General features: G+C 35.2%; 1 protein-coding gene across 2 annotated transcripts; it reads right to left on the bottom strand.

The window, feature by feature from the left end:
* Positions 1-1698: 1698 nt before the first annotated feature.
* LOC134687350 (uncharacterized) lies at positions 1699-20503 on the bottom strand. Of its 2 annotated transcripts, XM_063547570.1 has the most exons (5): positions 20329-20502; positions 16455-16506; positions 8156-11764; positions 7768-8110; positions 1699-5308 (listed from the first exon to the last, which is right to left on the bottom strand). In XM_063547570.1, the coding sequence occupies exons 1-5, from the start codon at positions 20347-20349 to the stop codon at positions 2431-2433; spliced, it is 6903 nt and encodes a 2300-aa protein (XP_063403640.1). In that variant the 5' UTR covers positions 20350-20502; the 3' UTR covers positions 1699-2430. The 2 variants fall into 2 exon arrangements, with proteins under 2 accessions (XP_063403640.1, XP_063403639.1); XM_063547569.1 differs by having other exon boundaries at positions 7768-11764; positions 20329-20503.
* Between the last annotated feature and the right edge of the window lie 4371 nt (positions 20504-24874).

Raw genomic sequence — 24874 nt, 5'->3', positions numbered from 1 at the left:
ATTGTTGGTTAAAATGCAATCTAAAGACAAACAGGAAAGTCGAAACATTAGAAACTATATGTTCTGCAGCAAAGCTATCAAAATGATACCCGCTCAATGATTTCCCTCATAATACATACAGTATTGAAGAAGACGTCACGTATAATGTTTTTATGACAATGACCTTGACTTTCCAACCGTTTGGCAAACACAGGTGTTGTGAGCAAATAACTAATGACAAGATAAACCCACAGAGTAATATAACAGAACTAACAGTCTGTGATAGCTTCTTCGAAGTTCAATTTAGAAAAAAAATATCGTCCTGAATATGCATGAAATATCTTCAACTGGACGTTCAGCAACAAACAATTAATTCATCGAAGTCCAATTTCCAATAATGTGATTGCTTGATAGATGTTTAACACAACTCTAATAAATATGGATCGGCTTACCCTTCCAGAGCACCCGAGATATCACCCAGTTTTTGGTGGGGTTCGTGTTGCTTAGTCTTTAGTTTTCTGTGTTGTGTCATGTGTTCTATTATTTTTGTCTGTTTGTCTTTTTTTCTTTTATAGCCGTGGCGTTGTCAATTTATTTTCGATCTACGAGTTTACTGTCCCTCTGGTATATTTTGTCCCACTTTGTGTTATTTCGAGCCGGTCACTTTTTATTGGTGGAGAAAGCCTGAAGAACTAATTTTCGAATGATCATTATAGTTTTACTTATTTTGTGCTACTAAACTTTCCCTCTCAAGAGGAAAGTTGGGCGCTAAAAAAACCACTGCATAAAAATGAGTCTGTAATTCAATAGTTGTCGCTATTGACAGTCCAAAGTAAATCATCCTGGCTCCTGAGTTTTACACATTTTTCCATGTCCAGGGGATGAGTGTTTATAGCTTTCTATACTGTACGGATTTCGCCCGTCGTTCAAATCCTTGTCGTTTGGTCTTTTGCATAGCTGTTTATTGAAACTCGTACCAAATCTCAATATTATTTGTTTGATTTGTGTTGTTGTATTTCGGTCTCATAGACGTATACCTTCCCTTTTATGAACAAAATGTAGTTCCATTGAAAACAACCCTATGCAGTGTTGAGACTCGATGTCAATTTTTATGCCATTTCTGTCATTTTGCTATTGATGATTTTTTCATTTTCTATCATGATCTCCTTGATGGAGAGTTTCAGTTTACACGTTCGAAAATTTTACGGACGCTATCATGAGTTGGGAAACTGTTTCACAGAGGATGACGGACATATATGTCAATTGCAGTAACAACCCTATTTTTCTGTTCTTAAATGTTACCCACCGATTTAGGCCGCTTGCATATTTTGTACTTACACGAATAGCAAAAAGATTTCAACCAAACTACAAATTTACCACATTGTATTACAGAAAGCCTGTTGTATGATAACCAATGAAACAACTATCCATCCATTACCAAATGGCATGACGGGTACCTTATGTTGAGCACGATCTGCTTGTCCTTTCGGACCACCTAAGATTACAAATGGTTTTTTGTGGGGGATCACATTGCTCATTCTCTAGTGTTCTCTCTTGTGTTTTATGTGGTGTTGATTTTCTTTTGATCGTTTTTCTTTTTTGTTGTTTTCGACTCATGCGTTATCGCTTTGGTATATTTCTTCCCTCTTTTGTGAAGGGATAGAAGATATACTCCATTTATCGTTTTACCATTTTAACAAAGCACAACCTAAAAATTGATACAAAATAAACTAAATTTATTATTTTTGACCTACATCAAAGGTTTTCCATTTCATTCATTATTGTCTTAAGAAAATAATTTCTACACCATACAAATATAAAAGATCTCTAATGTGATACATCATACATAGATGATATGAGAATGTTGCTAATGGTTACCATAGTTACTGTTTACATAGTAAACCAATAAATTGTTCTTATCAGATTTTAGAAAATAGCATCGTGTCGTTTTTATCAACTTTTTTCATCTTGTTCGTTCAATTTTAATTTTAAAAAAGATACCTCTAAAGTTTATATATATTTCAATATAAATTTTGAACTTTTATTTATTGTTTCTTTGAATATTAACAAAATCACCACCTCCTCAGTGATGATAAAAAAAACATTGCATCACTTTTATCATCTACAGAGAAGATATAAAAAGATACCTACAGGGAATCTATTTAACAGATATATATCAAAAATAGCTTATGTCATATGCTGATGTGTTTTACGTGAAATTTTATGATATATCGGTATGCTCGATAAGTGAACGAAATGCACAATTCTTAAAAAAAAGTTAATGCTATTTTTTTTTAGATTGTCAGTCTCAATGAAAGCAAGTGATGAATAAGTATATTTACAAAATTTGTTTACTTAAGCAACATTCCTCAATTTCAAAACAGTTTGGTATATTCTATCATCATTTATAAAAATAAGTACATGCTATTGCCAAACGTATTAACCAATGTTTTAACATACACGGGCAGATTCTTTGGAGCAATCCCAGTGGCCATCACAATGACATCGGCACTGGAATTGTCTACAGTTATCTTCAATAACAAACACACTATTTCCAGCATATTCATTTCCTCTGGCTCGACATTTCTGACACTGACCGGAAGTACACAAGTTCTCGGTGCGTTCGGCTGGGCAGTTCCATGACCCGTCACAATTACAGTCACAGTTAAATCGATCACACCGTTCAGTATATGTGAATGGTTTGTTTGGTAAGTATCTGTTGCCCTTGACAAGACAGTCGCGGCAAATCTGACCATTGGATTTACAAATGTCTGTAACAGATGGACAACTATGGACTCCGTCGCAACTACATGAACATTTATTTAGATTACAGCCATCAATGTAGGAAAATGTTTTATTTGGTGGATATCGTTTCCCTTTGACAGAACATTCTCTACACGTTTGCGAACCAAGACCACCGCAAATATTTATTGTTCTTTCAGCTGGACATCTCCATGATCCGTCACAATTACAGTCACAGTCGAAGCGATTGCAGCCTTTGTCGTATTGGAATTTCCTATTTGGGGGATAGTCTCTTCCTTCTACTGCACAATTTCTACATTTATCAGGTCTACCACTACATATGTCCTTAGTTCTCTCCGCTGGACAATTGTAGGAACCATCACAGGCACAGTCACAATTGAACCGGAAACAACTAGATTCGTACTCGAATATGGTATTTGCTGGATACGCCTTTCCATCTACTCTACATTCTCTGCACGACTGTGGACATATATTGACAGTACGCTCTGCAGGACAGCTCCAGGAACCATCACACTTACAACGACAGCTAAACCGGAAACAGTTGTCTTCAAATGTAAATGCGGAATTACTGTTGTATTCCACCTTATTTACGATACAAGCCCGGCAACCACGACTGTCAACAGCTGATCCTGATGTATATCCACTGCGTGATCTGAGTTCGGTGATTGTTTGCGACTCGCCCAGTGTTGAAGTACTAGACACCTTCTCTGTTCCAGTACTTGTACGTGTTTCGGTAATAGATTTTGAATCGACTATAGAGCCTGAACCTGTTCTTCGTGATTCACTGCTTGAACGTTCAGTATCCGAGGTGATTCTACTACCAGCACCTGTAATTTGACTAGAACCTGAGCCAGTTTGTCGTGAAGAACCTGATTCAATAATTCGTGATGATCCTGTTCCAGCAACACGTTCAGAACCTGTCCCGATAGAACTAGTTCTCAAGCCTGAAGTTTGTTCAGCACCGCTGAGTCTTTCTGTGCGAGATGCAGGACAGTTCCATGAGCCATCACAGCTACAGTCACAATTGTACCGGAAATTACCTTCATCATAACTGAACCTCGAATTACCACGGTATTTACGGCCTTTTACATCGCATTCTGTACACTGTCCTGTTTGTGAATTACTATTGATTCTTTCGGTACGAGATGCAGGGCAGTTATACGAACCATCACAATTACAATCACAATTATATCGGAAATTACCTTCATCGTACGAAAATCTAGCATTCCCCCTATATCTACGACCTTTGACCACGCATTCTGTGCACTGTGCAGGTTGTGGATTAGCGTTTATTCTTTCTGTACGAGATGCAGGACAGTTAAATGAGCCATCGCAGTTACAGTCACAATTAAATCGGTAAATTCCTTCATCATAACTGAATCTTGAATTACCACGGTATTTACGGCCGTTCACTTCGCACTCTGTACACTGTGCAGGTTGTGGATTAGCGTTTATTCTTTCTGTACGAGATGCAGGACAGTTCCATGAGCCATCGCAGTTACAGTCACAATTAAACCTGAATTCACCTTCATCATAACTGAACCTTGAATTTCCGCGATATTTACGGCCTTTGACCTCGCATTCTGTACACTGACCTGATTGGGGTCTTGTTTCGGGTTTGGGAGTACTGTTTATTATTTCTGTACGGGATGCAGGACAGTTCCATGAGCCATCGCAGTTACAGTCACAATTATACCGGAAATTACCATCATCATAACTGAACCTCGAATTACCGCGGTATTTACGGCCGTTAACTTCGCATTCTGTACACTGGCCTGATTGGGGTCTTGTTTGGGGTCGGGGAGTACTGTTTAATATTTCTGTACGAGATGCAGGACAGTTCCATGAGCCATCGCAGTTACAGTCACAATTAAACCTGAATTCACCTTCATCATAACTAAACCTTGAATTACCGCGGTATTTACGGCCTTTAACCTCGCATTCTGTACACTGACCAGATTGGGGTCTTGTTTGGGGTCGGGGAGTACTGCCGATCCTTTCGGTACGAGATGCAGGACAATCCCAAGAGCCATCACATTTACAATCACAATTATACCGGAAACTACCTTCATCATAACTGAATCTCGAATTTCCACGGTATTTACGGCCGTTGACATCGCATTCTGTGCACTGTCCTGTTTGTTGAGAACCGCTGATTCTTTCTGTGCGAGATGCCGGACAGTTCCATGAGCCATCGCAGTTACAGTCACAATTGTACCGGAAATTACCCTCTTCATAACTGAACCTCGAATTACCGCGGTATTTACGGCCTTTAACCTCGCATTCTGTACACTGTCCTGTTTGAGGCTGTGGAGTACTGCCGATCCTTTCAGTACGAGATGCAGGACAATTCCAAGAGCCATCGCATTTACAATCACAATTATACCGGAAGCTACCTTCCTCATATGTGAAAGGTGCATTCGCTTGGTATCGGTTTCCCCTGACAACGCATTCTTTACATTGTTGTTCACATGTGTTTACGATGTTCTCTGGTGGACAGCTGTAGACACCGCTACATGGACAAGTGCACTCGTACTTACGACATCTGTCAATGTCTATTCTAAAGCTGAAATAGATTTACAGGTTGATAATTACTTTGAAATAATTAAGCAAAATAAACAGTCTTTTTAACATGACAAAGATTCCTTCTGCAATGGCATTATAACAATCCGATCCCTTTTATCTACCTAAGCGTAATTGCTCTGACGTATGATGAAAAAAGTAAAAACACAATAATACTGAACTCCGAGGAAAATTAAAAAAGGAAAGTCCCAAATCAAATGGCAAAATCAAAATTTCAAACACATCAAACGAATGGATAACAACTGTCATATTCCTGACTTGGAACAGGCATTTTCTTATGTAGAAACGGTAGATTGGACCTGGTTTTATAGACAGCTAAACCTCTCACTTGTATGACAGTCGCATCAAATTCCATTATATTGTCAAAGACGCGTGAACAAAACAAAACAGACACAATAGGTAAAAGGCCGTACGGTGACCTATAGTTGTTAATGTTTGTGTCATTTTGTTCTTCTGTGGATAGATGTCTCATTGGCAATCATACCACATCTTCTTTTTTATACAATAGGTAAAAATGTCAAAAGTAGAGGTACCGCAGTCAACATTGTGTTATCATCTTAATCACTGACCTTTTTCTAGATCTGCTGCCCAGCGACTGCCAAATGTCCACGTTTAGTGACATTGTATGTGATATGACATTTGTTTGTTGCAAATCATTACGTTACTTCCGTAATATATATTTAGAACATATGTGTTTTTTTCGTCGAAAGTTTCGAGAATCCTTAGCTTATTTCTGGCTGTTTTCAAGTTATGACTTTCTTTCTCTCGAACAACTATATCTGAAGACTCATTTTTAGTTGAATTCAAGTTGACAAAGTCATCTATTTCAAGAAACCTCGATTCTGATTTGACATGTTTTCACGTGTATCAAAATTATCAAATGATTGTAATGGTACACATTGCCTTTTTTAAAACATACTCTGTAATTTAACTTTTACAAAGTCAGAAGACTGTAATTCAGTGGTTGTTGTCTGTCAAATATTTGTTTTTCGTTTATTATTTTTATGTTTATACTGGCTGTTGGGTTTCCTCTTTAAATGATCGTTTCCCATGTTGTCATCCAAGGGCCTTTTATAGCCTTATTTTGCAGTAGTTGTTTGCTTATTGTTGAATGCCGTATGGTGATCTATAGTTTTTAACATGTTCGTTCTTTTGAATCATGACGAACATAAACGAAACCATGACCTCACTTACCTAAATCATTGCACGGATTTGCTTTTAACTTTTAATTATGTGGGAAAGAAGTAGCTGACTTTTAAAGTTAATGGTTAGCAAATGATCTAATGAGTCATATTATTATTGCTTGCTAATTGCTATAATTGCTGCTGACAAGGCGAATTTGATCTTCACTTCAGAAATCCATTTCGAAATGAAGTTCAAATGCTTATAAGAATAAAGATGTGTATGTTATACGTTAAAGTAAGACAGCAAACCGAAGATACAAATAACAAATAGACATATACATAAATAAGGCCGTTAGTTTTCTCGATTGAATTGTTTTACATTTTCATTTCGGGGCCTTTAAAAGCTGACTATGCGGTATGGGCTTTGCTCATTGTTGAAGGCCATACGGTGACATATAGTTGTTAATTTCTGTGTCATTTTAGTTTCTTGTGGAAATTATCTCATTGGCAATCATACCACATCTTCTTTATATATATATATATATATATATATATATATATAAAGATATGATCATGTCACATTGGGATAAAGGGAAACATACGATTACATTTTCTATAGTTTTTCATTCAGATTTCCTTAATAAGTCCAAATACTAATGAATAAAAATCTAATGGAAATTCAATATACTGATTGCTTTTTCAATCATAGCCTAGATACATGATTTTGTAATTCTTATTATTAGTTTTGAATTACTAGTAGATTTCAGTAGCTGTGAACAATCTCTGATCTGTACTTCGTGGCTTTAGTGTTTTGCTGTTTTATTACGCTTTGTATAATGAGGTAAGCCCTTTTCATATTTATAGTAAGTACTAATGTTGTGCTGGTACACTAAAGTACTAGAATAAGGAGAGGGTTGGACACCGGGAAACATGTAAAACCCTGAAATATTCTTTATGTGTCTGTTTCAAGTCAGGATCTTGTAATTCAGGGCGTCACTTTTTCGTTTAAATTGTTTTACATTTGCATTTCGGGGCTTTTTATAAATTGCTATGCAGTCTGGGTTTTGCTCATTGTTGACGGCCGTACGTTGATCTATAATTGTTAACTTCATTTGGACTCTGCTGGAGAGTTGTTAATTAAGGTAATCATACCACATTTTCCTATTTATATACGCATAATACTATCGAATTCGGCAATTCTGTCATCACAAGTCTACATGATTTAGACGAATGGACACATGATCAAATAGCAATTCATTCTCTCATGACCCATAAACGTGATGATTCTAATTCTAAGTACTAAGTAGACGATACTCACCTTGAATTTGGTGGATATTCCTTGTCACGGAGTCTGCAATTACGACAGGTTTCTTTTTTGCAGATATTTTCTGGCCTCTGTCTTGGACATTCCCACGATGCATCGCAGTTACACAAACATCTGAAACGTTTACAGCCTAGTTCCAAATGAAATTCAGAGTTTCCTTCGTAAAATTGTTCAGCGATGTTACATTGCATGCAGCGTCCTCTCCTATCTGCGTCTGAAACAGCCACTCCTCCATTTCTTTCTTCATAATCAAAAACTGTAGTTTGCGATAAATCTTTTGTTTCGGTGCTACTGGTTTCAGTGACACGAGTAGTAGTAGTTGTCGTTCTTGATCCACCTCCTGCTGTCTGTCGGGTGTCTGTGGTTGTTGTTCTGGATCCACCTCCGGCCGTCTGTCGGGTGTCTGTGGTTGTTGTTTGAGAACCTCCACTGGTGATCTCTTGACTGGCTGCTGCTGCAGCGCATGGTGTGGCAGTCACTTTACCTGCAGAGTCACAAATGTTTTCTGGTTTATCGGTCTGACAAGCATAACGCCCGGTACAATAACATTTACATTTATATCTTTTACAGCCACGATCTAGACAAAACGTTACTCCGATCTGTCTTTCTATTCTATCGGCAATACATGGTTTGCAGTCTTTTTTCTCTGTTTCTGTTGAAGTAACTGAACTGGAACCAGTGTCTGTTTGAGTTGGCCTAGTTCTAGAAGTGTCTGTTTGAGTTGGCCTAGTTCTAGAAGTGTCTGTTTGCGTCGACGTCGTTCTACTGGTGTCTGTTTGCGTTGATGTCGTTCTAGTATTGTCTGTTTTACATATGTTTACTCCAGTACTTAAACAATCAAACTTGCCGTTGCAATGGCAATGACATCGTTGTCTTAAGCATCCACTTTCCCGTTCGAATTTAGAATTTGGGGCATATCGTTCACCGTCAAGTACGCAAGCTTTGCAACGTTCGCCTCGATCATTTTCACAAATATCAACGGTTTTACTTTGATCGCATTTTAATCGGTCTCTACAGGAACAAGAACAAGTCATTCGGTAACAGCCACGATCAATTGTAAATGTAGTACCTGCTTGGTGTGATTGTCCATCTACTTCACATGGTGCACACGTGTCTAGCTGACTACGATCCTCATTAGAACAAGTATTCTGAGCTTCTGAACAGCGATATGTTCCGTCACAGTCACATTGGCAACGTTGTTTTCTGCATCGAGTAACCAAATCAAATAGAGAGTTTGGTTGGTACTGCTGACCTCCTATAACACATTGAGTACATCTTGGTTTATCTCGTTCACAATTAAAAGCAACAGTTTGGACACACCTTGGACTACCGTCGCACATACATCGGCACTGATGAGAGATACAGTCTTTTTCATAACTGAACATTCTATTACTTCGGTATGTTCTTCCTTCGACAACACAGTCACGGCATTGTGGCTCTACGAGACAGGCACTTAGATCATGTGGTCGACAGATTGCTCTACCAAAACAATTGCATTGACACTTCCAAACAGCACAACCTCTTCTAAACGTAAAATCAGAATTTCCTGGATATTTCTTTCCATCTAAACCAACACAGTGGTAACATATAGACCCATCGGGACCAATAACACTGGTACTTCCGCCACCTGATACAACAGTCCGTGAACTAGAGCTACTACCACCACCACCTCCTGTTACAACTACGCGTGTTTCACTCGTTACCTCTCGAGTTCCACCACCACCACCACCACCACCACCTCCAACGATAACTGTTCTTGATCCCGATGAACTACTGCCGCCTCCCGTTAAACCAGCATTACCACCTCCACCGCTAACGACAACAGTCCTTGTTGTTTCTCTACCGCCTCCTAGAACCACTGAAGCAGATCCTGTTCGCTCAGATCCCCCACCACCACTGACAACAACTGTTCGGCTTCCTCCACCTCCAGCACCTGTGACAACGGTTTGTCTTCCACCTTCAACAACAACCGTTCCGCCTTGTGTTCTGGTAACTGATCCACCTCCAGTAAGATAATCAGACTCTACAACTGTTATTACAGAGCCACATACATTCTCTACAACGGACTGACATTGTGGACGTCCATTACATTCACATTTACATCTATAACGCTTACACTGGGATGATATTTCAAATTCTGAATTAGCTGCAAATACCGCATTGTTGAACTTACAGTCGATGCAATTACCTTTAGATACTGATAGTTCTGCGTTCCCACTACAGCCAGTTATAATAGAAGAATCAAATCGGTATCCACCATTACAGTAACATCGAGCATATTGTCTCGTACATTTTTCTTGGTACTCAAATTGAGAGAATCCGGGGTAGACACTACCACCAATTGTGCATTCACTGCACCAGGAATTCGGCAAATTCGTAACACTGCTAATCAAAAATTTCTGGAAGTGACTATTTGAACATGAGTTTATAGCCAAACGTGACGGGCAAATCCACGAACCATCGCAATTACATGAACAGTCATAGGTGACACATCCCCATGTTATTTTAAATGAACTTTGGCTGGCATACCGAGTTCCTCCAGCTAAACAAGCTTTACATCCACTAGTTTCTAATAGTTGACTTCCGCAAATGTACCGTGCTCCAGTTTCAGAACATCTCCAGTTTCCATTACAGTCACATTCACAGTCAAATCTCCAACAATCTTGTTGTATTTCAAATCGACTGTTTCCTTGCTCTCGTTGGCCATAAACGTCACAAAAGTCACAGCCGGTAGTGTCATTTCGACGACAGGTATTGGTAGCCTTTTCTCCTGGACATTCCCAAGATCCGTCGCAATTACAAGCGCAATGCTCATATCTCATACAGTTCTCTTCATATGTAAAGGATGTACTTCCTTCGAACCTATTACCGTTGACAGTACAGAAATAACATCCAGTTTGCATGTTAAGTCTACACATATCTCTAGTCCGGTTAGCGGGACAGGACCATCCTCCATCACACTGACAATTGCAATTATATTCGTAGCATCCATCAACATATTGAAATTGTGTATTTCCGGGATATTTCTGTCCTTTTACATCACAATCAAGACATTTATCTGTGCACACCCATTTGGCATTATCACGTGGACAATTCCATGATCCATCACAATTACATGTGCATGGATTCCATTCCCAACAATCCTCCCGTAACCTAAATTCTGACCTTCCTTTGTATTCCCGACCGTTTATTTCACAGTTTAAGCATTGATCGGTGCAGATCCATTTTCCATTCTTGGCAGGGCAATCCCATGACCCATCGCAATTACATACACACGGATCATATATGATACATTCAGTTTGGTGACGAAACTGAGATTTACCCGCTATTTTTCTACCATCAACTTCACATTCATTGCATACATTATCGCAGATCCATTTGCCACTATTAGATGCACATCGCCAAGAGCCATCACAGCGACATCTACAGTCAGTCCACTCAATACAGTTATTCCGATAAGTAAAATCTGAGTTTCCTGTATACCTGGCTCCATCAATAACGCAACTTCTGCACCCCTGTTCATCACTTTCTACTAACTGTCCACCTCCGGCTCCGGTACAAGTGTTTTTTGCATTTGAAGCAGGACACTGCCATTTGCCATCACAACCACAGTAGCAAGAGGAATATGATATGCATTGGTTTTTGTGGCTGAAATACGTACCTCCGTCAATTTCAGCTCCGTCTACAATACATTTTCTGTCACATGCACTGTTCCTGACGTTTTCAATGACAGCACCGCTACCTTGACCTGATTCAAATCCCGAACTTGAAGAACTTGAACTTTGATACGAGGTTCTTCGACTGCTGCTATAAGAGTCTCTGCCGCTTTCCACAGTTCTGTCACAAATATTGCGTTCCTTTCTACAGAAAAATTTCCCGTCGCATGAGCAATAACATCCTGTCATTTCAAGGCAATTTCCATTTTTGTAGTCAAATTCAGTGTTTCCTTCTTTGAATTGTCCAAGAACCCAACAACCTTTGCATACTGCAGCTGCAAAACAATTGAAATAACAATTAAATTTAGACATTCAGGTTTTAAACATGTTCAAATTAGAACTTGAGAAAGATTGTAAAACTAGTATACGAATATAGTATATGAAAGTCTTTTAACTCAGAAAAATGTTTAATTTACTTTCTAAAATGAAATTATGTTTGCTAGATGTGACATTGTTAAAGAGTTGCATGTAATTCGGTGTAAGCAAACATGAGATTGAATCTGAAAATAACAAAGATTTTGATGTTTTAAATCCCAAAAATCTCGAACGACTGAAATAAATCGAAAGGTTACATTACCATTGAAATAAAATTTCGTAAAAGCTTATACATTAGTTATTGTGAGATTATGAAAAGAAGTCTCAAATACCATTGTGTGATTACTAATATCACCACACAAATTGTTATACTACAATACTGTGTTGTTCATCCAGTGTCAATTAACAAAAAAGAAGTCAAGTAGTTGACTTAGTTGTCTTTATTTTCTAGAACTTGTGTATGCATGTCGATCTTTGTGTTTTTAGCTTATGGGGCTCTTGAAGCAAATAGATCCGGCACCTAGTTTTTCATTAATTTTGTATGAACTGATAAAATATTATCGACGGTTAATCGTGCCGGACTCCCAAATGGGTCGGTTACAGAATGCATGTGTGGGTCCTTTCCAAGTGAATGTCGAGACTTGAAAGATTTTACCTTTGATCTATATTTAATCTCGAGTACAATATGCTTCAAAAGTACATGTAGTAGATCTTCCCACTAAGCAAATCTTACAAAGACCAAAAGTAAGAAGAATATCTGCATTGTTTATACATTTCTTACAGCTTAATCGGTAAAAGGACACACCCTTTGCATATTTAAGGAATGACTGTAATATTTTTTCTGTCTAACACTGACTAACTCGCGTAGCGGTTTATTCAAAGTGTGCACCACATTTTTAAAGTTATTTCAAATAGACAGAAAAAATATTACAGTCATTTCTTATTATTTAATTCTGAATTCCATATTAAGGTGGTACCCAACACTTGCACTAAAATTAATTTGGCTCGTTTAATTTTCATACAATTTTGTGAAAGAACTTACTTTGATCCTTTAACAAAAATATGAAAATTTTCAAAAATTTTGAACCAACCGTTTTGTCAGAAAAATTACACTGGTTATAAAGCAGTTTGACAAACACCAATTTTGATCATTAAGAAGCTTAATAATCCTTTTACAACACAACTTAATTAAAACGTTTAACTGATTTTACAGAGTTATCTCCCTGTAGTGTTAGGTACCACCTTGAACCAGAGTAGGCCCAAGACCACAATTAACCCCACTTTTCGTTGTTCATCCCGCTTTTTGAATATAGTTCCTTTTCATTTGAGTATTTTTCCTTAATTTTTTTTCTTTCCCTTCCTCACTCATTTCTTAGATTTTTTTGGGTGGAAATGAAAGAAGAGAGGTGAAATAATTTTTTGGATGTTGTATTTAAACTGATTTTGATATGGAATGAGTGATTAGGCCAAGTGCAAAAAGGAAATATTTACAGTTTTCGGAACATTCCTTGACTTGTCCATATGGGTATGGATGTGTATTGGCTAAATTTGTAAAAGTGATTACTTCAATCTTTCTGAATTTTGGATATATATCTTTGGACTAGTACTTTACATTACACACACAAAAAAATTGACAAAAGTGCATCGTGCAATTTGTTTAATGATACAAAACGTTCTAAAGAACTGATAGAGGAATTAATTGTGGTCTGTGGCCAGTAAATCATGAAAAAACGTTGATGACGTCACAGTCACATGCCAAAATTATGACTATGAGCTGATAGACAAAACATTGTTAGCCTATAAGATTTGAAGACGCGTTACATTCAAAATTAAATTATTTATAAATAATAAGAAGTGAATTTCTATCCACATGTTTTGGAAATACACCAATGTACATATTGTAGTTTGATATGTTAATCATATTTTTTTTTCATTTCGAGATAGATCGGAAATCTATGCCGGAAATTATAAATTTATTAGCTGAGACGTTAATCGTCAGATTGAAGATTATAACAGTAAGATTATGTAATAGCGATGTATGATAAAACCCATGTGTTAATTATTGAGGTAGGCTGTTTACCAATATTCTACGCAAATTACGTTTCGAAAATATACTAGAATCGAAGAAAATGTTTGTTTATAAAGGCCTTCAACTTAATTGTTCTGTATACAATGGTATATGTCTTTTTCTTGGTAAAAGTTAAGTTTTGATAAGATTTTAAACTCCTTAACAATTACACCGACAACAGATCGAGGAATCCTATGGCGGATGTTTTGTAGGGAATAACTTTCGAATGTAATATTCTGGGGCGGAACCAGCCATTAAAAAAAAGGGAGAATGGGGTTCCAATTACATGTCCCCATTCAAATGCATTGATCGTCCAAAAAAAGGGGGGGTTACAACACCCGGAACCCCCCCCCCCCCCTTTCTGGATCCGCGCCTGATTTTGAATTAATTTTTTTTATAATAAATCAAAATATTTACGGTCAAAATAAATACATAATGCTGAGGTTACACTTAAAAATATTTGTGTTTGTCCAAACCTAAGGTAGAAATAGTGGGTATATGTATAGATGTAGGTATTTTGTTTGGGTTTTTCTGGCAAAGAGAATATGAAGTGTCGGATGTTAGTTTAAGTCATCATGCCTATTTGATAAGAAAAACTTTTTCACATAAGAACAATGAAAGATTTCGAGTAAGCAACTATTTTCTTAGTAGGTAGGGTTAGGGCAAACAAATATATTATATTCGTTTTATGACCTGACACAGGAAGAGGAAATGACATTTTCCTATCAAATTATTTCATCAGCTGATTACAATTCTAAGCAAAGGTTATACAATGTGAAAGCCGCAAATACCATACACATACATGTGATTAACAAATAACAAACAACTGAACCATCACATTAACCCACAGTGGCGTTTAATAAATAAATTAATAATTTTAAAACGAATCGATTAAGAATTTTTCAGCATTACAGCGTAACATCTTCATTACCAAGTGTATACTCCTTATTTAGTTTTTTTTCCACCGTCTGATCCCTTTCTGAATACAAGAAGAAGCAATTTGGTGCTCTTGAATAATTGCCTCGAGTGTCTTTGAAGGAGGTGTTTGGTTCAATACAAGGTAAATTAGAGTTAGAATAATGTGTCTGCGTAGGGTGAAAATTTCTTACCGTGAATAGTTACTTTGTGGTAGTAAGCTGCAGCGTGTCGGTCTAGCATAAAGCAGGGGTTAATTGTCATATCATATCAATCATGTTATCAATTTGATATGCATGTGCTATTTGCCACTGAACGTAAATAACCAATGCGTCTATCATATTGACAAAATTTATTAGTTGATAGTTATACGTAAACATAGCATGATAACATGCTGTTCACCCACGCAAACATGCATTGTATATAGATTAACTTTTCAAGCATTATCAAATTGTTCCAGCATGAGACTGAGATTTTGTTCATGATATTCAACGATCCATCGTTTTATCTGCATTCAGCCAGCTATTTTACATATAACAGATATACAGTATGTATGCGACTGTTTCAAGCCAAGAACCTGTAATTCAGTGGTTGTCATTTGTTGGTGAACTAGTATACCCATTTGTTTGTTGGTTTGTTCATAAATTAATAGTAAGCCGTTTTACTTTTCTCATTTGATTTTTATTTTTTCATTAGTAATGGTGTTGCCTTTTATATTTTGTAATATTGTATGGGTGTTGCACATTGTTGAAGCACATACTGCAGTGAGTCTGACATACAGTTGATTTTGGTCTTTGACGGAGATTTGTCTCAGTGGCAACCATACCACACCTTCATATTGTTATACATAGACAATAACTGTTTAGTGTCTAATACAGTTTATCAACCACTTGCACGACCAAAAATTCTCCATTTCCAATTTTCATCCTCATTCAGAAGAAATTTGTGTTTATACGCAAATATCACCTGGAAAAAGTGTCAAATTCGGTTTTGATACCACTTAAAATACTATTTTCTTTTTGTTGTTGGGATATACAAATACCTGGCAATGCGCACTCTGTGTTTTTGTTAGACGTTTTTCTATGCATATCAATCTGATGAGTAAAGTCTTTCCAACTGATTTTTATGGTTCGTTCTAGTCTCTTATGGTGTACAGTCCCAGGTTAAAGGGAGGGTTGGGGTACGGCTAACATGTTTAACCCCGCCAAATTCTGTATGTATGTGCATGTCCCAAGTCAGAAAACAGTAATTCAGTGGTTGTTGTTTGTTGGTGTGTTAATATATTTGTTTTTTGATTATTTTATATAAATAAGGCCGTTATAATTCTCGTTTGATTTGTTTTAATATTTGTCATTTCGGGGCTTTTATAGCTTACTTTGCCGTACGGACTTTGTTCATTGTTGAAGGTCATATGGTGACCTGTAGTTGTTAACTTCTGTGTCATTTGGTCTCTGGTGGAGAGTTTTCTCAATGGCAATCATACCAAATCTTCTTTTTTATTTTTTTAAATATATTTATGATAACTCCTTTTTTGAACCTCAAAGAAATTAGGTTTTTTCGGCAGTACGTATTATTCATGTCATAGCAAAAGATCTTCGCTTCCCATGACAAAGAAGATTCTGCTGTATCTTTGGTGATGTTCCAGAACGATGAAAATAAACACTCACCTGCTGAGAGATCGACCGATACCACTAAACTACAGACACACACCGCAATCAACTGCAAAATACATTATGTAAAAAATTAATATACCGAATTATATGAGATTGCACTCTTACTTATATACATTCTAGCTCGTTACTGTCAACCCGCTGAGAACATAATTTATTACTGAACCTTAGTGGAAAAAATAGAGTGTCAGGAAGCTTGATTTATACACAAGCGACAAACGTATCTAACGAAGCAAAATGTAAAATCTTATTTCAAGCAGATTGAATCAGGTAGCCAAAAAATGTATACACGAGCGACAAACGTATCTGGCGACGCAAAATGCAAAATCGTAATTTTAGCAGATTGAGTCAAGCATCCAAAAGTGACAGAAATGAATAAACTTTCTGAACACGTTTTAAATTCACAAAAAAACTAAACGAACAAATATATATGAAATTGTACCGAAAAGTAGTCCAAAAAATTGTAGTACTGGAAATCTACTTTTAATATTCAGCACCATTTCGTTACTTTAAAATTATTGTAATATTTAAGACCGGTATATTGAAGTACCTGTATTTTACAGTACTTGATTTGTACTTGAAATTTAAGTACTACAGAATTTTGGTTACACCATTGCATTTTCAGCATTTTGAAATTTTAGATTATTCCAAATCTCTTAAAGTTGGTCCGAGACCACCATTATTTCGTAGTGCATTTCTTTTAGAACATAAATGAAAATTAAAAAAATCTCACCTGCGCTTTCTCAAAGAAACTTTTACAGTGTGTTGTACTACTTTTGGGACAAATTATAGAAAAATTATAGAAAACTTCATCGGCTCGAACTCAAAATATGGACAATTTTATGTTATGGGCGTCTTGAAATATTTTGACAGCTTCCGAAGTGCTAATTATAACCCTTTTTCAGCTGGACCAAATCACTACTTTCCTTTAAAATTCTGGACCCAAATTTTTCACAGTGTAATTTCATCTCCCTTCTTGCAATTTGAGGCATTAAACATGAAGAAATGAATTTGGAAGGGGTATAAAAATTAATGGCAAGTAACCCACTGTCAACACTAGGGACTATGTTTGTATTACAATAATTTTAAAGTAAAGAAATAGTACTAAGTATGAATTTCAAAGGTAAATTTCTAATTCTTCAGATTTTAATTAAAGAAAAATAGTACCTATGCAAAAGTAGCTGTGTAAAGAGTGTTTTAAGCAGCATATGACTACTTCAACCAGTCGTTCATTATTATGGCTTGAATTGTATTGTCCAGTGTAATGTTTGTTTAAACACAGCACGAAATTTAGATAAAATAATGTTTGTTCATACAGCACGAAATTTGGATATTATAATAAGGATTGTGAATAAAAATTGGAGACACCACTTGAACAGCTTATTATACGGAATAGGTTTTGCTCATAGTGAAAAGCCGTACGGTGATTAACAAATTGCAAACACATCTGTTAGATACATAGCTGTCTCATTGGCAATCATAATCATACCACATCTCTTTGATTTCGTATATCTTTGTATTCTAATTTTTTTCATGTTTATCATAACTGGTGAAATAATCAGATTTAACATATTTTTAGAAACGTTCTACTATTTAGACTTCAAATACTCAAGTATATACCTATGTTTTGTACTTTGAGCTGAACGAGAATACAAATGTAACACGATAAATCTTGCACTTGAGCTAGGTAGTGAAGTGGCGAAATGTGGAAAACAGATTACTCATTCAAAATACATATGTTGTTTGAATGATATAAGTAAATAGTAATCACTAGATTAACGTTGTTGTTATTCTTCAGAAGTATCACTAAGTGAGAATTTGTCCTCTCAGGTCAACACCCAGTAAAGCATGTTGATGTGCGGTCAGGGAGTACAAATGTATTGCAATTTCCCCACTAAATAGATAAGCATAGAAAGAAAGAAAGAAAGAAAGAAAGTGGAAGAAAAAGGCATTGGAAAGAAAGAAAAATAACGAAAGAAAAAAGGGAAAGGTATAGAAAAGAAAGAAATAAATAAAGGCAAAGAAATAAATTAGAAGAAAAGAAAGAAAGAAAGAAAGAAAGAAAGAAAGAAAAAAGAAAGAAAGAAAAAAAAAGAAAGAAAGAAAAAAAAAAAAAAAAAAAAAAAGAAAGGAAGGAAGGAGGAGTTCAAACCAAAGATCTAGTTGATTACAATGTTAAAAACATGGAAAGAAGGCTTCATATAAATATACCAAAAATAATTATTGGGATTTGATTCCTATAATGAGTAACTTTTGCAAATTGTGACATGGATGGGGAGTTGTCTTGTTAGCCCTCATACTACATCTTCTAATATTCTTAGGAAACGAATAGAAATTTTTAGATAGTTTTGTTATTGTCAGAAAACATCACTTTTATAAATAGTTGAAATATTACATACTGTCGGCATCAAGAATTTATAATAATTGTAAAAATCTACAGAAAATGTGGTTGAATGAGTATACAAAAGAAAATGGCATAGAAACGAAGGTTATTAAGGAAGTAGAGAGTGCAGCTTAGTAAACAAATAAATGTGTATTGTCGATGAAATCTTAGACATACGCATTGCCTGTCAGTTTAAATATATTTGTCGTCGTGGTGTAAGTGTACCAGTGCGATTACTCATCAGATTTTGGTACCATCGATGTAAACAATGTTTGAAAATAAACACGTACTGCTTTTTTATTGCTAATTCGTGCATGATTAATCATATTCATATGCGTTAAATCCTTTATAATGGGTTTACATGGATGTGCAGTATTACTAATACACACTCACACCACAGCTGTCATTGCCATTGGACAGTAAGCATGTCCGATTTTATCAGACAAAACGAAAAAGTATGTTAATCAGTATGAATGCGCGCTTCTACAAAAGACTCGCCAGTGACGCACATTTGTATAAAACAGAAATATTTAGTCTGACAAATGTAAAGTGCCTCGTATTCCAAACTTTGTTTTGAAAAGAAGAATGCGTAAAATTGCATGGAACATCTGCATTAATTTTGTTTTAATAATAATAGATTTACTTTCACAAATATTGAGATGCTTTATGATTACGCGAGTTCGCTTTATAATCTTATTAATTATATAATTACAAAGATAAGAAGATGTGTTATGATTGGCACTAGCAAACATTTGTTATAAAAGACTGTCATGGACTACATATGTTCCGTATTTTTTTTTATAGACCCCCCCCCCCCCCCAAAAAAAAAAAAAAAAAACCAAACCCAAAAAACCTAAAAAAAAACCACGGCCACAGTAAGATATTCATTAATAGCTCCGTTGTCCAACACTGGGTTCCTTTTCTCTATTTAGCGGATGTCAATGATTAGGATACTTGGTACCAGAACATGTTTCGTACCAACAATTACAAAACTTGTCAGTTTTTTTTTTAATTGTTCCAAAGACATATATATATATACATTATTTCAGACTTAATGCTTATTCAACAGCTCAAATCTATGATAACAGATTTCCTAATAATCATTAAATTAAATGCACACAACATGTAAAATTAGACAATGTGGTTGTTATTGAGATACTTTATTGTCCGTCAGTATTTTTTGCAATGCTAATCATTTGGCCTAAATCGTGTGTAAGGGAATAACAATTTCAAATGTTTATTTCTTTTGACTTTATTCCTGTTTTCTACATACTGTATACAGATAAATTATTGCAGTCTAGATCGAATAACAAACTAAACCTATGTACAGTGATCAAATAATCATATTATCAGATACATTAATCAAATCTAAAAAAAAATATGATAATATCGTATTGATAAGTTGCAAAATGGTTTAGCTACATGTAAAATATTAAAAAGATAAATATATAAAAGAAAGATTTAATGAAATGCAATTAGAAATCTTACCTTTATCCAGATGTAATCCATGCTCTCCGGTTAATACATGTTACATACAGTGAATAAGAGAGCGGAAATAATGAACTGCCTATAACAGTAGGGAGTCTGACAATAGGAAGTGACATGCATGGCTTGATAACCGGGCTGGCTTTCACCTTACATCACATCATACATCACATCGTATATCATTCCTGTAGAGTCATACTACGCAAACACCGTTTATATGCTAATCTATTATCCTGTGATGATTCTGCGATGCCAATTTGAACCTTTCACATGATCATTTTGTGTTAGATGATAAATATTCAGCTTTTTAAACAAAAAAAAACCAAAAAAAACTACGGAAAAGACAGTTTACTATTTAAATAACTTTGATGTTCATGTGTATTTTAATATCTTATATTTCTTCATAACAGGGAATCAAGTAAAAGGGGGTTCACAATTAAATACGAATGTACATCATTCAAAATTGCACTTCTTACATTTTTAAACTAATCATTTGTTCTATTTGGTACCCACTCCCCCCCTTTTAAAAAATATACAGGTTTAACAATTTAATACATATGATTTTTTTTAAATATATTTTCAATTTGTTTGAACTTTCCCTCATCTAATCTTATTTCAATTTTTGTAGAACATAACGAAAACTTAATAACAAATTTTAAACTTCAAAGATACATGAAAAAGTGAAAAAGAGAAATGGGGGTGGTGTTCATGTCCTGTGACGCCTGTGATTAGGTCGAAAATTTGACATGCCCATACACACATTATGCTCAGAAATTTTAATTACATTTATATTACTGTCTAAAATGGCTCAGGATTTTCTTGTCACATTTACTTTTTTGACAAGAAATTACGAAGAGGTTATTTAATGCTACACATTTGTGGATTTTTAAATTTAAATATAAAGTTTCATTAAATACACAGTTTCTGACATATTAAAAGTTGGTAGTGCCAAGCATCAAACACAAATTTCGCCACCTCTTTTTTTATAGTAAAATTTCAATTAATACACTTATATTCCTTTCACCATTTCGGCAATCTATCCGTATTTGGAATTCCTGACAACGAAAATGACTTGCGCCTGATATATATTTCTTACTTTCTGAAACCTGCTTAGATTGGAAAGAGTGTCGTCAAGTCACCAAAGATGCTCTTTCCTCATTTTGTAAAAAATGGTGTAAACGGGAAAAATCTGATAAAAAATCTCTTGATTCTTATTTAAATAAATGAATGAATGTGGTAGATAAGAGAATCTCACATTTTGAAAATAATTAAGAAGTAAATAATAGAGTACATAATACACCTAATTCCAGAATAAGAAATAAACTTCAAATACTTTCAAAGCGGTTTGTGTTTGTACCGACCGACAAAGCAGCCAACAATGTGGTTGTGGTATGACGTAAATACTACACGGACGTTCTTAAGAGTGAAATTTTAAATTCATCTACATTCAAGTCCATCCGCTTCACAGAGAGTCATATAGTAAACAAGCATATAACAACCACATCAAAGCTTAAGGCTTCTTCTGAATATTTGAAGGTCCCTACTATGTATTGGCTACCTAAACTACACAAAAAACCATTTAAATATCGTTTCATCTCGGCCTTTAGTTAGTGTTCTACAACTTATCTGTCAGTGCTCTTTACTAGTTCATTAACTACTATTAAATAGCTTATCATAAATTATTGTAATAAAATATATGAACATAGTGGTATAAACCATTTTTGGGGTGTAAAAAATTCTTTGGATGTTTTAGATAAATTGCGGGCTTTTGATGGTCCTTTTGATTCTGTTAATAGTTTTAATTTTTCTACTCTTTACACTACACTTCCACACTATCTTATTAAACAAAAGTTTTCCTATTTAATTAAATGGTCGTTTGATAAAGCTGAATGTAGATATATTTGCTGCAACTCATTTAAAGCCTTCTTCTCTAATGAGAAAGGTAAATATGCTAGATATACTTACTGGAGGTGTGATGAGATGATTGAGGCTGTTAATTTTCTCCTTGATGATATTTACGTACGTTTCGGCAACAAAGTTCATCGACAGGTTGTAGGTATCTCCATGGGCACTAATTGTGCCCCTTTAATAGCAGACTTGTTTTTGTACTGTTACGAATCACAGTTTATGACAAAACTCAGTAAAGACCCGTCAAAATTGCATTTAATTGATAAATTTAACAGCACTTACCGTTATCTTGATGATATTTTTTCGTTAAATAATCAAGAATATTCTCAATATACTGCTGAAATTTTCCCCAAAGAACTTACATTAAATAGATCAAATGTATTCGGTAATAACTGTCCTTTCCTGGATTTAGATATTTCGATTTTAAACGGGAAACTACACACTAAAATTTACGACAAAAGAGACGATTTTTCGTTCCCTATTGTTAATTTTCCATTTTTAGATGGTGATGTTCCTTTGGCACCATCTTAGTACGGTGTTTATATTTCACAACTTGTTAGCTATACCCGTGTCTGTTGTGACGTTTTTTATTTTAACGAACGCAACCTATGTATTACTGGTAAATTATTAAACCAGGGATATCGTTACCATAAAGTACTTAAAACCTTTACTAAATTTTTCCATAGATATAAAGATTTGGTTTTTAATTTTGGTTGTACCGGTAGAAAACTTATTTCAAACGGGATAGCACATCCTCATTTTTACGGAAATGTTGTTAACCGTGCCCGGAAATTTAGAAATGATCCTTGTAAACTTGTTGCTCCTTTAAATAAACTTATTCTTAAAGGTTACCTATTCAACACTGTAATAAGATCATTGAATATTGTTTTAATTGGTATAAATATTGACTTTGTTATCATTAGATTAAAAGCTGACTAAATATTACTAGTATGTCATATACATATACATTTTCATGGATCTACAATCTGTCGATACCTGTAACTTGGCATTGCACAAGGTCATGTTTTTCTCTAGCTGTTTATGACGTCTTTAAACTAAATCCATTGTATGTTGGATGTGTACCGATTGATTGCTTAGTCTTAAAGGCATGATTTTTTTTATTAGTTGTTAATGGCTTTGCACTAGCTGTCAGATAACTGCGAGTACTCTCAGATCTGTTCATTGTGTCTTTTTGTCGGGATGTATAAGTACCCAGCCACGTCCACTTGTATTTTTTGTCTATCTGATGAGTTAAGCCTTTTTCAACTGATTTTTATAGTTCGTTCTTATGTCGTACTGCTATACCACTATCCCAGGTTAGGGGGAGGGTTGGGATCCAGCTAACATGTTTAACCCCGCCACATTATTTATGTATGTGCCTGTCCCAAGTCAAGAGCCTGTAATTCAGTGGTTGTCGTTTGTTTTTGTGTTGCATATTTGTTTTTCGTTCATTTTTTTTACATAAATAAGGCCGTTAATTTTCTCGTTTGAATTGTTTTACATTGTTTTATCGGGGCCTTTTATAGCTGACTATATGCGGTATGGGCTTTGCTCATTGTTGAAGGCCGTATGGTGACCTATAATTGTTAATTGTTGTGTCATTTTGGTCTTTTGTGGATAATTGCCTCATTGGCAATCATACCACATCTTCGTTTTTATATATTAAGTAATAACAATAAAAATGTTGAATACCACTTTGCTGAGCGTAACATTATATATGCACCATACTGAAAGTTTGGACGTTAGAGCTATATTATTTTTGTATAAGTTAAAATGTATGCCTAAAATCTTGATAATAGTAATTAAAGAAACTAATTTGAAACATTTGAATAACACCTTGATTTATTACTTGTATGCATCTGTCAATGTCTGTTGAATCTGCAGGAAACAAGCATTTCACATGTATCATACCGCCAAAACATGTATCATTGACTATTATATATACATGTACATTAACTCTCGTTTAATATAATTGGATATGCTGCAATAAGCTTGTTTTCCTTAACATAAGGTCGAATTTACGAAAGACCTCCTCCTTAATTTTAAAGGAATTTACCAGTTAAATTATAAAACACATGTCGTGCTTGGCATGTTTAATTTTACAAACAAACCAAAAGCACTACGCATGTAGGTGTACAAATTGCAATAATTCCTCCCAAAAGTTGAAATTATTTTAACATGTTGACAGGGTAACATTTGATGTCTGTACTAATAGCCTGTCAAATGACAGAAAATGGAAAAAGGAGGCCCACTCAAAGACAAAATTGGAAGAAACGAACAACTAAATAGTTTTGTTATGAATTAGGCCGTTAGTTGTCTGTTTTGAATGTTTTCACATTTTTCTTGTCGGGGGCTGACATTATTAGGTATTATAGTTAGCCCATCGTTAAAAAATGTAACGTTACCTAAATCTGCTTACTGTACAGCAGATATGGTGTTTTGTTTGATTCCTTAAAATCCAAAACTAAATGTTATGTCATTTATGAAGAATTATGTTGAACCATCTTTATATTTGTTAGCATTTAACTTACATGTATTTATACCGGTATATTATATTTATATATATATTTGGTGAATATTACTAACAAGCACTAACTCCTGTATATATAAATATCATTACTAATGTTAACGAGGCCGGGAT

The sequence above is a fragment of the Mytilus trossulus genome, chromosome 10, assembly GCF_036588685.1.
Source record: "Mytilus trossulus isolate FHL-02 chromosome 10, PNRI_Mtr1.1.1.hap1, whole genome shotgun sequence".
Lineage (NCBI taxonomy): Eukaryota > Metazoa > Mollusca > Bivalvia > Mytilida > Mytilidae > Mytilus > Mytilus trossulus.
Note: the sequence above shows the minus strand (reverse complement) of the source record. Positions and strands in the feature narration are given on the sequence as shown.